The sequence below is a fragment of the Ambystoma mexicanum genome, chromosome 5q (genome assembly GCF_040938575.1).
Source record: "Ambystoma mexicanum isolate Mex_15411 chromosome 5q, UKY_AmexF1_1, whole genome shotgun sequence".
Classification (NCBI taxonomy): Eukaryota; Metazoa; Chordata; class Amphibia; order Caudata; family Ambystomatidae; genus Ambystoma; species Ambystoma mexicanum.
The window spans coordinates 1,201,135,687-1,201,149,206 of NC_090933.1; the positions used below are offsets into that span (position 1 = coordinate 1,201,135,687).

General features: G+C 46.7%; 1 protein-coding gene across 3 annotated transcripts in view; it reads right to left on the reverse strand.

Annotated features, from left to right (window-relative positions):
- Nucleotides 1–13,520, reverse strand: part of LOC138497955 (serine/threonine-protein phosphatase 6 regulatory ankyrin repeat subunit B-like) — a 759,106-nt gene that overhangs the window by 101,614 nt on the left and 643,972 nt on the right. For all 3 annotated transcript variants that reach the window (XM_069621713.1, XM_069621714.1, XM_069621712.1), the window contains exon 19: nucleotides 1,653–1,859. In XM_069621713.1, coding sequence (XP_069477814.1) covers nucleotides 1,653–1,859 — 207 coding nt within the window. The remainder of the gene's footprint in view (nucleotides 1–1,652; nucleotides 1,860–13,520) is intronic.

Sequence of the window (13,520 nt, forward strand, 5' to 3'; positions counted from 1 at the left end):
TATACGTTGTATACAAACAAGAATCCTAATTCGTGATTAACCATGGGAATATGTATCACTGTGATTACATCACATGCATATATTTGGTGCATTCTACCTAAGAGAAAGAGGAGGTGATGAGAGGCAGAGTGAGAGAGTGAGAGAGAGAGAGAGCTAGAGTTAGAGAGAGAAAGATAGAGATAGAGAGCGAAAGAAATAGAGATAGAGATAGAGAGCGAGAGAGATAGAGATAGAGAGACAGAAAGATAGAGATAGAGATAGAGATAGAGAGCGAGAGAGAGCTAGAGATAGAGAGCGAGAGCGAGAGAGCTAGAGATAGAGAGCGAGAGAGATAGAGATAGAGAGCGAGAGATAGAGATAGAGTGCGAGAGAGAGATAGAGAGAAAGATAGAGTGAGAGAGTGAGAGAGAGATAGAGCTAGAGTTAGAGAGAGAGAAAGATAGAGATAGAGAACGAAAGAAATAGAGATAGAGATAGAGAGCGAGAGAGATAGAGATAGAGAGACAGAAAGATAGAGATAGAGAGCGAGAGAGAGCTAGAGATAGAGTGCGAGAGAGAGAGCTAGAAATAGAGAGCGAGAGAGATAGAGATAGAGAGTGAGAGAGATAGAGATAGAGAGCGAGAGAGAGATAGAGATAGAGGGAGAGAAAGACAGAGATAGAGAGCGAGAGAGAAATAGAGATAGAGATAAAGAGAGAAAGATAGAGATAGAGATAGAGAGCGAGAGAGAGATAGAAATAGAGAGCGAGAGAGAGGTAGAGAGAGAGAGAAAGATAGAGAGAGAGAGCAGAAATGGTGGTATAGAGACATAAACAGAAGTACTGAGTCATATCAAGAAAGAGTGAGAGAGGCCGGAAAGAAGGGAGAGAAGCCTGGTGACAGAACAAGAGAGGCAGATTAAGAAAGAGAGATCGTGAGGGAGAGATAATGAAGTGGGCAAAGATAGACAGAAAAAGATAGGGAAATAGTAATAACGAGAGGACGTTAGACGGAGTTAGAAGAGCAGAGAGAAAAAATGCTAAGGAAAGGGAAAGGAGGAAAGATGCTAATGCAGTGCCTGCACATCTCCAAGGCCTGGATGTGGCTCATTGGATGGAGTTCCATGAGCCCTTACCAAGAGTCTAACCCCTGATGTTATGTTGATGATTTATAATGTGCACCACCATCACCCAGGGGCAGGCTACAGGTGCTCTGATGGACAAATATGCCAACCAATAACCTGAATACATTATGGACAAAAGAAAGGAATCTGATGTGGGTCAGCACCAGAACCTGAAAAATGTTGCCACATGCACATAATCCCTAAAATAATATGGCACTGACAGAAAACCTCAAAACACCCAGAACACAAAACAAATGTGGATGCCTTGTTATGGTTTGAGTGCTTTGCAATTGCGTTTTGATTGGATTAGAGTGGATTCGAGTGCCACCAACCAGCAAAGTAATCAAGGGGGATGACGAGGCAGCTAAATATGTTAGCTCTTTAGAACTAGTGTGTCTAGATGCTTATCCATCATGCTACAAGAATACTAAGTTATGGTCACTGGAACTATACAAATAATGACTCTGACATTGGCAGGCAGGGATGACGATAGTGGAGTCAAAACAACCACACCGCACCCTAGCAAATAATAACACATAGTCACCATCACCTTGTTGCGTGCTGTTGTCACCCCGACCTTGTTAAACTTGAGGAGTTCCTTGATCACCGCCACACTACCCTTGGCTGCCGCAATGTGGGCGCATGTTGACCCTTCCATGTTGGCTGAGGTCACAAGTTCTGGTTTATGTTTCAGGAAGAGTTTCACAACCTCAGAATGGTCATTCTCCGCTGCCAAATGCAGGGGTGTCTGACCTTGCTGGAAAACAATTGGGGGAGAATTGTCAGTTAGCATATCATGATTTCATTCATAATGTTTTCACATATATTAATAAAGCTTTTTTTGCCTGAAGTTGAGGGCAATACAACTCTTAACCGCCTGAGTGAACAGGGCGGAGAACAGTGTGTCCTGTTATTGATGGCTAAAAGCAAGTAATAGCTTCCCTTGTCTAAATCTGTGGGGAAAAAGAATACAGGGAACAAGCTGCATACCCAATGGGTATGGTGAGTAAGCGCTCAATCCAATGTCTTAACATTAATTAATAGCGATTAGACATGTTCACCATTATTAAAACAATGGACCTCAACAAGTGAAAAATCTCCCTTTATATTTCAATCACAGGATGAGCCTCAGATCAAGGATCGGTCAAGCAGAGGTCATGTAATTAGCACTGCGGTAGAAGGCACCAGCTTAATCTCACTGTATAAGCCAATATTTCCCACTTAGGAGTTCACCTTTCTCCCAGAGTCAACTTCTCTCAGCTATGCCTCAGATCCGTGGTTACATTCCCAGCCCTTACTCCAGCATGCACCTTCCCACCCACTCCTTCTCAGCCCCTAAACTGCTCCTTACCTGCTCTGCTTTCCATCACTCCCTGCTGCATCTGCTGGTACTTTGGCTGACGCCACTTCCAATGCCATGGAAATGGAAGACAGGTTTCACTCAGAGCCCAGCCTCCATTGTATAATGGCGGCAGGCTTCCCTGTGAACTGTGCACGTGCCTTTGATCGTCTGTTTTTGGTAAACACTATTATCACTTTGAGAGATAGCCCTGGAATGCCAATCCTATACTCTCCTGCAGACTTTGCTGTCTGGTAACACCCCTTGGGCCCATGTTAAGGCCTGAACTGGGCCCTGGCGTTTTACTGGCAGGTGAAGTCACGAGCATCAAGTATTAATACTTTAAAACAGCAAGGAGTAGATGCTCAGGCCTTTGTTGCAATACCAATGATTATTGCTCACATTTCGAGCATTGCTCTATATTGGCCAGGAGCTAAAATAGCACATTTTTCATGGAAAGGAAAACTGCAGCTATATATTAGAGCAATCAACCTTGAGTCGTGGGGCGTATATGGCCGGTAACAGCCGGCTGGCTGGCCAGCTTAGGCGAGGGCTGCGGGCCGTTACCGGCCGTGTACGCACCTCCGATGAAGGGATGATAGCTATTCGCACCCTGATATTTGACTGGGGTGAAATCGTTTTTTAAAAAAGTCTGAAAAAAACAAGATGGCTGCCACCATGGGAAAAGGGACTTGGCCTCTTTTCCATTTCGATGACTGCGGCCAAGGCAGGTGGATTGCCTGGACTGGAGCACACACAGCTGGTCCAGCAGGTAAGTGGGGAGGAAGGTGGTGGGTAAAGAGTTTGGATGTCATTGGGGAGGGAGGAAGGGATGTGGGGAGGCAACAGGGGACGAAGGCTCACTCTTCCCTCCCAACAATCAAGATGGTGTCACCCGGGGAAGGGCCTCGGGTGGCTCAAAAGAGCAAATGATACACAGTGTATTCTCGTCCGCTCTTCCAGCCACCTGATTGGCTGAGCGCCCTAGCCCGGGTGCGAAAAACATTTCACCTGTGATAGTATTTCTAGATCACTTTACAAACATGAACTAAAAGAGAATGCAAACACAGGATTGACCCACATAGGTTGAGTTCTTAGATCTGTATATCATCGAAGCTGCATTTAAACAAAATGAGTCAATCAACAGTAGGGGCCAAGAGGATGCACTTTTTTTGTTGTGTAATTTTGAAAAATGTGCATTTAATCTTATTCTCATAAGTGATCGGTACATAGCTAGAGTGCTTGATGGGAAAACAAATGATACCCTGTCTCACATTTGCATACATTAGTGCTGGGGTATAAAAGGACCCTAGTACTCATGCAGGTATTGAGAGTACATTTCACAGGGACGAGCCCTAAAAGGGACTCTTATTGTGTAATATCAACAAAAAAGAACAAAACATTTTTTTCCCTGTTTGGGAGATGGAAACACAGTTGTAAACCGCTGCTGTCCGACTTGAAAAGAAATATAAATGGGATGCAAATGACTGTCATGCATTGCACCCCCGCCCCTTGTTCCTGTTGCAAACAGGTGCAGGGGAATGTGTTTTTTCTGCACATTTGAAAGCTCATTCCATTTGTGAAATAAGGATCTGCATTACAATCTATGGGAATGCCCTCTTCTTTGTGCAAATGTGCAAAGGGGGTTAAAGAAGTGTAGAGGAGCAGTTACATGCCTCTGCAGGAAATCCCGCGCCCCTACTTCTTATATGTTGGAAGCCTGAGATCTTGCCGTGCTTGACACCAGCAGTTGTGACCATACTACTGCGAATATTCAGAAGAAGGTACCCATTGAGAAAACCATATCAAATGTATCTCCGAAGAGACGACAATCTGAGGGAGGAACATCCTGAAGGAATATGAAAAGGAGCAAAAGGAGGAGCTGTTGATGTCATGAAAGACGAGTGTGATGCCCTGACAATACTGGCTAAAGTGAATGCATGGATCTTACAGAAACTGATGACGAAGTTGAGAATTAAGTAAACTTTCATATGTGAAAAGAAGATTGCACGTGTGCGAAGCACTGCAGAAAAAATGCAAGCCGTTCAATAACTGTACAGATACTCTAACGCAAGTAGATTAAGTAATCTTAGAAGCTGGCTATAAGTAGTGAACAGACTGCAGGCAAAGACCCATTGTATAGAAATGTTTGTTGCAAAAAGGAGGAAATGTGTTCCTTAACAACCTCAGTTTAAAGTGCCAGGATATCTTGCTTAACTCAGACACTTCAATGGAACTCCTTATCCAAAATGAAAGTCAAAATCTGTATGCAACGAATGGACTGGATTCGGACAATTGACAAAATGAGTCTCGCAAAGATTTCCGCATCATATACACTAACCGATAAACCGAGATCTTTCCTGCCCAAATATCTAAGAAAGTCATCTAATCCAGTGATCAGATTAAACTTTCTACAATTTAGACTAAATCTATTTTCCACATTGGAAATGTTGTCAATAAGAAATAAAGAGAAGTTTCCAACTGCCATCTGTAACAAATAAGATGAAAACGAAATCCAGTTGCTCTATCATTTACTAACAAAATGCCCAGGCACTTGTGCATTAAGAGTGGCAAGATTCCAGAAATGTGTCCATGAAGTAAGGTGACTGAATTCGGACATTTCTTGGGATAGACTATCATCAGGCAATGAGACTTTTGTGACTTTTAAAGTTGTTGCCCTTTTAAAAGCCCTGGATTTGGGGGGCGGGGGTAAGGACTAATCTGTTTTATATCTGTTTTGTTTTCTTATATTTCCTGAATATTACTTTTGTATATGTATTCAGTATGATTTTAAGACTGTTGGGGGGCTCTTTCCTTTTTTATTCTTCCATTCTTCTTATGTTGGGTGTTGTAAAGTACTTTTAAGTGAATGCATGAGCTGTGGGAATGTTGGTGCCCTCTAGAGTAATCGCTTAAGAGAACTTGTATTGAACGCTGCTGTGTGAACCTTACCAAGAGTACCAAAGCTGCTTTCTAACAATGGCGACGAGAAAAACTGAAACCAAGTTCACGCTTGCCAGAAAAGAGGAGGAAGCAGTCTTCTGAGAAGGGAGCAGCAAAATGAGAAGAGGAACCACTGCACCCCATGGAAATGAAATATGTCCCATCAACCAGGGCATAAAGATGAGAAGGTAGAGCCCAAAGCATGGGTAGTGACCACCCAGGGCAGAAGGAAGTTAAGGTCAAAGCCCCTAAAGTTGTGAAATGGCCTGCGCAGATCCCAGGGGAAGGGTTAAGGAAACAGAGCGAGGCGCAAGGGGTGATTGGGGACATGACAAAGAAATGGCCAGCGCAGCACTGCTTGGAGGGGGAAGAGCAAGCTGCCCTGTGGAATAACCAGAGCAAGAAGAAGGGGAAAGCAGCCCATAGTTGAAAGGAAGTGCCTGTGCTGACCCAGAGAGATGATTTTGATACATAGTTCGGGCAGTTATGAAAGGCGAATATACATGAAGAAACAGCCCAGTGCAGCTTTAACTGAGAGGAGAAAATGCTTTGTGCTTGTAAGAAAGTATAGCTTTGCACGTTGCGTTCAAGAGAACTGCAAGCTTTCCGGTGCTGTGTGAGCCTACGGCAAGGACATAAGATGACAATTAAGGTGTTCATATAGTAAAGAAGCAAGCAAGAAAGATATATGCCAGCAGGTGTATGTCCTGAAGTTGGTTGCGGTATGTTTAATGGCCTCTGGCAGTTCAAGATGTACGGTCGGGTGGCCGACGGTTGCGAGCATGAAGTTGACTTCACTCTGGTGCAACCGAGGTACTGATAGGGCATGTGGGGCTGAATGACTGTCTGTTTCGAGTGGGGAAGCGTGAGTAGAGGGACTGTGCGGTGTGTGGGGTGCCTGAGACTGTGGGACATTTTTGGCTTAGGTGTGAGAGACATGTTGAAGAGAGAGAATTGATGAGGGTTCGGTTGACTGCGCTAGGTGTGGCTGAGCTGAGTGGGAGGACTTTGCTGGGAGGTGACGGGGTGAGAGGCAGGAGGAGGAGCAGTGTGATGTTGGATTTTGTGAGGCAGACGGGGCGGTGGGAGGAGTTGTGAGTTTATGTAAGCTAAGTAATGATTGGTGGGTCTGGTGCACATCATCCTTTAGGATGGGGAAGCGCCTGCGTGGGTCCGCCCACGCCTCCGATAATTGAAAGATGATGTCACACGCAGTGCAGCAGGAGATGGTGAAGGTTAGAACGCCAGAGCGTAACTGCGTACTGCGTGTGATGGCCGTTGTTGTTTGTACGGCAACATAACAGCAAGTCCAGTGAAGTAAGCAGCTATGTAAAATGATGAGATGATAAGCTATTCTCCGTCTGAGGATAGGACGTTTGTCATGTGACACCATGAGCTGTAATTGCCAAAATACAGAAACGCAGGGTCTGAGGAAAGGACTCTCCAGCGTTCTGCAGCGCGTGACCAAACCAGGAGGAAAAAGGAGAGTGCTGCTGCGAAGTGATCTTCAGAGGCAGAGATAATTGTAAATCAATAGAAGTGCCGTCAGAGAGCGATCCAGTTGGGTCAAACTCTGTCAGCTTGAGAGCCTCACAGCGACTGTCTGGGAAACATGCAATAAGGCTGTACTGGCAGGGACACAAGTAACGGAAACGCTCGATGTGACAAGAGAAAGCAATGAAGTTGTGCCCGAGGCACTGGAATTAACGTATCCTTTCAACCAAATGTATATGTATCTCACATGGAAGGGAAAGCATGTGTGGGATTAATATGAGCCGTGGTTGTAATGTGAGGCTATTTGAGCATGATAGACACCTATGGATGGTGCATGATTTAAAGTGCGATGTTGAGAAATGCAGGCTGCATGCCTGGAATGTTCAGAAGGCTATGCCAATGTGAGTGGGCTAGCATTGATAATTCTGAGGATTTTCTGGTAAAAACGGACTTATATGGACACTCTAAGTTAATTTGATGTGTGAAGCTGGGGGTCCCTGTTTGATTGTGATAGTATTCACAATTTTGAGGCTTTGCAGGGTTTATGCTGTGCAACGCTACAAAGACTTTTAGCACTACAACGTGACTTTTCGCCATGCATGATACGTTTGGTCCAAGCAAAACCAAACCAAATTTTAATAATTTCAACGTGTAAATTATCTTTGGTAAGGATGGAAGTATAGCGCTATATGATCTGAATTGTACCATGTATATGAGATCAGTGTGATTGTGGTCAGCAAATGGGCAAAAGTCGTGTACCCTCGATTGCTAGAGTGGAGGTCCGTGCCTGCTTTATATAGATAATGGGAGGTCGTGCCTACCCCACGCAGAGAATCTGGGAGCCAGATTAAAGTCTTGAAGTAAATAGTAGGGGTACATGCCCCAAAGAAGATGTTATGTGAAGTCATTCCTCGGTAAGAATTTCGAGGGTGAGGTCACACCCGCACCTATTGTCATGTTGTGGGAGTAGTATTTCCCAATATGTTGAGTGAGAGGTCACGCCTCTATCAAGTTGCAATGGTTGGGTCGCGCCAAATGCCATTTATCAGTAGAGGGAGGTGTTCCCTAGTGATAAAGGGGGTCACGCCTCCTGAGAGTTGTTATGGGGAGGTCGTGCCTACCGCCATATATCTGGGGTGGAATAGTAATATTCACCGCAGTAAAGTGAAAGGCCATGCCTTTAGCAGGTGATGGATGGGTCACGCCCTGGGCCATACTTTAGTGTGGGAGTGTGTTCCCGAAGAAGAAGGGTTTCACATTCCAAAAAGTTAGATGGGGAGGTTGTGCCTTTCTCCACATACCAGAGGCGGAAGTGTAAGTTCCTTTGTTAGTAAGTGGGGCCAGTCCCACGACATTATACAGAGTAGCACACCCTCTTTAAAAGGTGCATTGTTGCTGTGTGAATGTGTGTTTTTTATTTGTGAGAAAATGAGATGTGTTGTAAAGTAGATTTTTTTGTGTGTGTGTCTGAAGAGAGGGAGATATGTTGTAAAGTACTTGTAAGTGAATGCATGAGCTGTGAGAATGTTGGTGTCCTCTAACGTAATAGCTTAAGAGAACTTGTAATTTATTTTAAAATTTTTTAGTAATATCTCTTACAAGTTTTGCAAAACGCGTCTTGTGCATAATCTTTTACAGTGCTTTTCGGTTTAGCCTTAACAATATAACAAACAACAAATAACAGGTAACAGTAACTGTCTCCTTGCCATGTCCGTGTGTTTCCGCTTCTTTTGTTTCAGGGAGGAGGGGATGTAGGGAAGTTGGGTAGCATACTCAGGGAGGGTGCAGGGGGGACACCTTCCCAGGACCATCCTCATTTCCAGTCGCACGTCTGGGCTTGCCCTTTCTTGTCTTGTAGGCGGGTTCGTTTCGGGTCATGGGTTCATGGGGGCTTGTCGTCCGAGGGGAGGAACATATGCCTAGTGAGTTCTTTCCATGCCTTGAGAGCTCTGCTGGACTCATCCGTAGATCTGGTGACACTTTCAGCCCAGGCCTTGGTCTCGGCCGACACCCATCGCTCTGCTTCACTATGCCATGCTTTGTATTGCGGACCTGCGGGTCGTTTCCAGGACATGGCTATGGTTCTTTTGGCCAGGATGCACGCTATGTCCATGAGTCTGACTGTGTGTTTCAGTTTAGCTAGCCTAGGATAGGTTCCGAGTAGGCATTCCTCAGGTGCCCATTTGTAGTTGGTCATGCCTGCTTTCTCACATGTCTGTTTTACCCCATCCCACAGTGTCCTGGACTTGGGGCATTCCCACATCATGTGGATTAAATCCGCTTCCTCCCTCATGCACCAGGTGCAGTGTGACTGCGATTGTTTGTTAAACTTAGCTATTCGTTTCGGGGTTAGGTAGGTTTGGTGCAGCACATTAATTTGTATTTGTCTGAATCTATGATTCCTGGACACCTCCTTGGGGAATGTAAGTGCCCTATTCCATTCCCCCTCTGTCATTTCTCTGCCTACGTCTGTTTCCCATTTTCCTTTCATTTCCGCGCTCCGGGGATTGGGTATGTCGCTCAAGTGTCTATATATTTGAGATATTGGTCTACTGCCCTCCCCCATGTTATATAACAGCGTGAGTAGTGGCTCCGGATCCGGTTCCTCCGGCCACGCTTCCCATTTGCTTCGTGCTGTGGAGCGGACCTTCTGGTACCAGAGGAACTGGCCCGTGTGGATGCCCTCCCTTTCTTGTAATATGGCGAATTCTTTAAAGGTGCCCTCTTCATAAAGATCTCCCCAGGTGTAAACCCCTCCGCTTTCCCACAATCTAATTTGTTTTAGATCAGTGACCGTTGTGTACAGGTCTGCGAGTAGGGGTATTTCAGGTGCGTAAGCGTTCTGTGTGCGGGTGAGTGTCCTTGTTCTGCGCCAGATCTCCCTCCCCAAGGTGACTATGTGGGGTGCCGTACCTAGCAGTTTCGTGGGTACCCAGACCAGTTCCTTCAGGGTGAATGGGAGGCTCATGGACTGTAGCAGGGGTGTTTCATCTGTGGGCTCATCGGATAACCATTTGAGTACAAAGCTAAGCTGTGCTGCTAAGTAGTACTTTTCTAGGTTTGGGAGTTGGATGCCACCTCGTGTGTATGGCAGGGTCAGTGTCGACAGCGCTATCTTATGTCTGTTTTCCCCCCAGATGAACTCTCTTATTAGCGTCTCGAGCAGCCGGAAGAGGGGTTTATTAATATAGTAGTGTACATTCTGGAACCCATATAGGAATCGCGGTAAAACAATCATCTTAATTATGGATGCCCTTCCCATCATAGACAAGGGGAGTCTCGACCAAAAGTTCATGGATCTGCGCAGGGCCGGGATCGCTGCTTTTGTGTTATGTTCGTGCATCAGTGCTGGGGTGTGCATTATTTGGATTCCTAGGTATCGGAATGTGGTGGTCTGCCATCTTATCCCTACCTCCGGGAGTGTTTCTACGTCCTCATTTTTTAGGGCCGCTAGTGGGAACAAGCAGGATTTTGTCTTGCTCAACTGGATCCCAGAGACTCTGGAATAGTTGTCCAGGACTTCTAGTATGGTTGGCACGTTGATGTGTGGGTCCCTGACATATATAAGAACGTCATCTGCATAAAGCGAAATGATGTGGTCCACCCCTCCCAGTCTTATGCCGGCATCAAAAAACTGTTTCCGGAAATAAATAGCTATGGGTTCCAGCCCCAATACGTACAACATTGGGGATAATGGGCAGCCTTGTCTAGTCCCTCTTTGTATGTTCCAGGCGTCTGACACATGTTTCCCTGACTTTACTCTTGCGCTTGGTTTGGTGTATAGTATCTCGACCCATCTGATAAATCCGGGTCCGAAGCCAAATTCCTTGAGTACCGCCACAAGCCACTCCCAGTAAATGGAGTCGAAAGCTTTTATGGCATCGAGGGATAGTAATGCACTGGGGCTCTCGTCTTCACTAGTTTGCGCTATAATGTGTTGCAGCCTGCGCAGGTTCATTGACGTATTGCGCCCTGGTATAAAACCATTCTGATCGGGATGTATTATGTCACCTATTATTTTAGATAGGCGCTTGGCCAGTATGGTGGTTAGAATTTTTACATCATAATTTAGCATTGCCAGCGGGCGATATGAGTCGCACAGGTCTGCCGGTTTGTTTGGCTTCAGGATTGGGACCACAAGTGTTTCTCTCATGCTTTCTGGCAATATCCCCCTCTCATATGCCTCTTGGTATACTTTATGTAGCAGGGGTGTGAGGGAGGATTCATAGGCTTTATAAAACTCTGAGGGCAACCCATCCGTGCCAGGTGCCTTACACGTGGCTAGGGACCTAATTGCTTCGGTTATGTCCTCGGGTGTGATTTCTGTATCTAGTGCCATGGCCTGTTCAGTTGACATTCTATTGAGTCCAATCTCATCCAGCGTGCCCATGATCAGTTCCTGGGGGACCTCCTCCGCGTGTGAGTATAGGCATGTATAGTATTCTTTGAAGACTTCATTGACACCCTGCTGCGTGTGGTGTATGTTCCCTGCTTCGTCTCGCAGTGATGTGGTGGGGTGTCTGGGGTGTTCCCTGCTGCATAGCCAGGCCAGTAGCCTGCCCGGTCTATCCGCTTCCGTATGTGATCTGTTCGTTTTGGCCGTGTGGTCAAACTTTTCTAGTCTGCGCCACGCTGTTTCATTCTCCCCCCTTAGCCTTCGAAGTTCTGGTTCCCTTTCCCGGGTGTCTATGGGGGCCGCTTCCAGTTCTCCGATCTCCCTTTCTAGTTGGTCTAAGTCCTTCCTGAGCAGTTTCCTGATTCCACCAGCCTTTGCAATGGTCTCCCCCCTTATCACCGTTTTTAGGGCATCCCATACCGTGCTACTGTGTTCCACGCTTCCCACGTTGATCTCTATGTAACTATCTATGGATTCTTGCAGTTCTTCTCTGAAGGCAGGGTCTTTAAGAGCCTCTGCCGGCATTTTCCACATGGGAATTGGGGGTCTGGGGCCTTTGTGGTTCCATGTTACTAGGAGCGGGGAGTGGTCAGAGATGGTCCTTCCTAGGTACTGCGCTCCCTCCACCTGAGGTAAGTGTTCCCTGCCGATGAGGATGTGATCTAACCTCGTGTATAGGTTGTGCGGGGGTGAATAGTATGAGTATCCTCTTACGGCTGGGTGCATTTCTCGCCATATGTCTGCCAGGTCCAGTCTATCTATCATTGCAGTCAGAGCGGTTGTTGCTGCTGACGGACCTTTCGGGAGGGGGATGGATCTATCTAGGTTTGGGTCGCATATACAATTGAGGTCGCCCCCCCAGATAAACAGACCGTCTCTGTGCTGTGCAATTTTGGGGTATAGCGAGTTCAAGTGGGCCGGTATGTTGCTATTAGGAAAGTAGGAGTTCAGGATGCACACCTCCGTCTGCTCTATGTGTCCCCATAGCATTACATATCTGCCTTCCGGGTCTATTTCTGATTTGGTCAAGCGGAAGGGGAGCTGTGGGTGTATCCAGGTATATACTCCCCTAGCATATCTGGAATAAGCTGTGCCGAATCCCTGCCCTCCCCAGTGTGTTTGGAGTTTGGCCATTGATTCCGCGGAGCAGTGGGTCTCCTGTAAGAGTGCTATCATCACCCCCTTCCTGTGCAGGTAGGTCTTGACTCTGTTTCTGCGGAGGTATGTCCCCAGGCCCCTCACGTTCCATGTCAGTATTTTAATTGCCGTAGTGGTCATGGTGGTCTAAAGTGGGTATGGTAATCATTCTGCTTCATCCTCTTAAATGCCCGTGGTTGCGGGTCTGTTGTGGGAGGTTCCCTCCCTGTGTGGGCCAAGGCACTGGTTTCCCTTTCCCTTCGGTCGGCCCCTCCTCCCCCTCTCTTCTTTCCCCTTGGAGACTTACCAACAGTAGTAACGTTCATTCTGGTGAATGTGAACAGTAAACAGTGGAACTTTGAACTGCCCCCAGCAGTTGCTTCCAACTTGCAGCGCTCAGGGGCTCCCGAACCTTCTGGGCCTTTCCAGGCCTCCCGGTGCGGGTGTTGTGTCGGCGGTATGCCTACACGTGCCTTGAGGGGGTGTGTTGACGTCTTGTCGTGTAGGTTGGTGCGCTCCTGCCCTTTGTTGCTTCTTTGATGCTGTATTTTGTCGTGCCAGTCTTTAGTTTGTCCATCAACCTGTTTTGCTGTCATCGGTCCTTCCCACCCGGTTCTTCGGGCGTTCAACGTCCTGCGGTTCCTCTTGCCATTCCTTCCTTGCCGTCTGCAAGGTTGTTGTGTTCAAGCCACATGTTTGCCGCCTCCGGGGTGTCCAGGAAGACCGCTTTACCTCTGTGTATCACTTTAAGGCGCGATGGGTACATCAGCATATACTTCAAGTTGAGCTCCCGTAGTCTTGCCTTCACCGGGATAAAGGAATTTCTCGTGCGTTGTACAGTGGGGGTGTAGTCCGGGTACACCACTATTTTGGCATCTTGTCTCCTAATTTCCCCTCCTTCTCTGGAGAATCTTAGTATAGTCTCTCTGTCTCTAAAGTTTAGGACTTTGGCAATCATTGGGCGTGGATGTGAGCCCGGCGGAGGTCTTTTTTGTAGGGACCTGTGAGCTCGCTCTATAGAGAATCCCTGGGACAGATTGCCGGCGCCGATTTCCTGTTGCAACATCGTCTCTATAAATTCGGTTGGGTCCGGGCCTTCCATGCCTTCC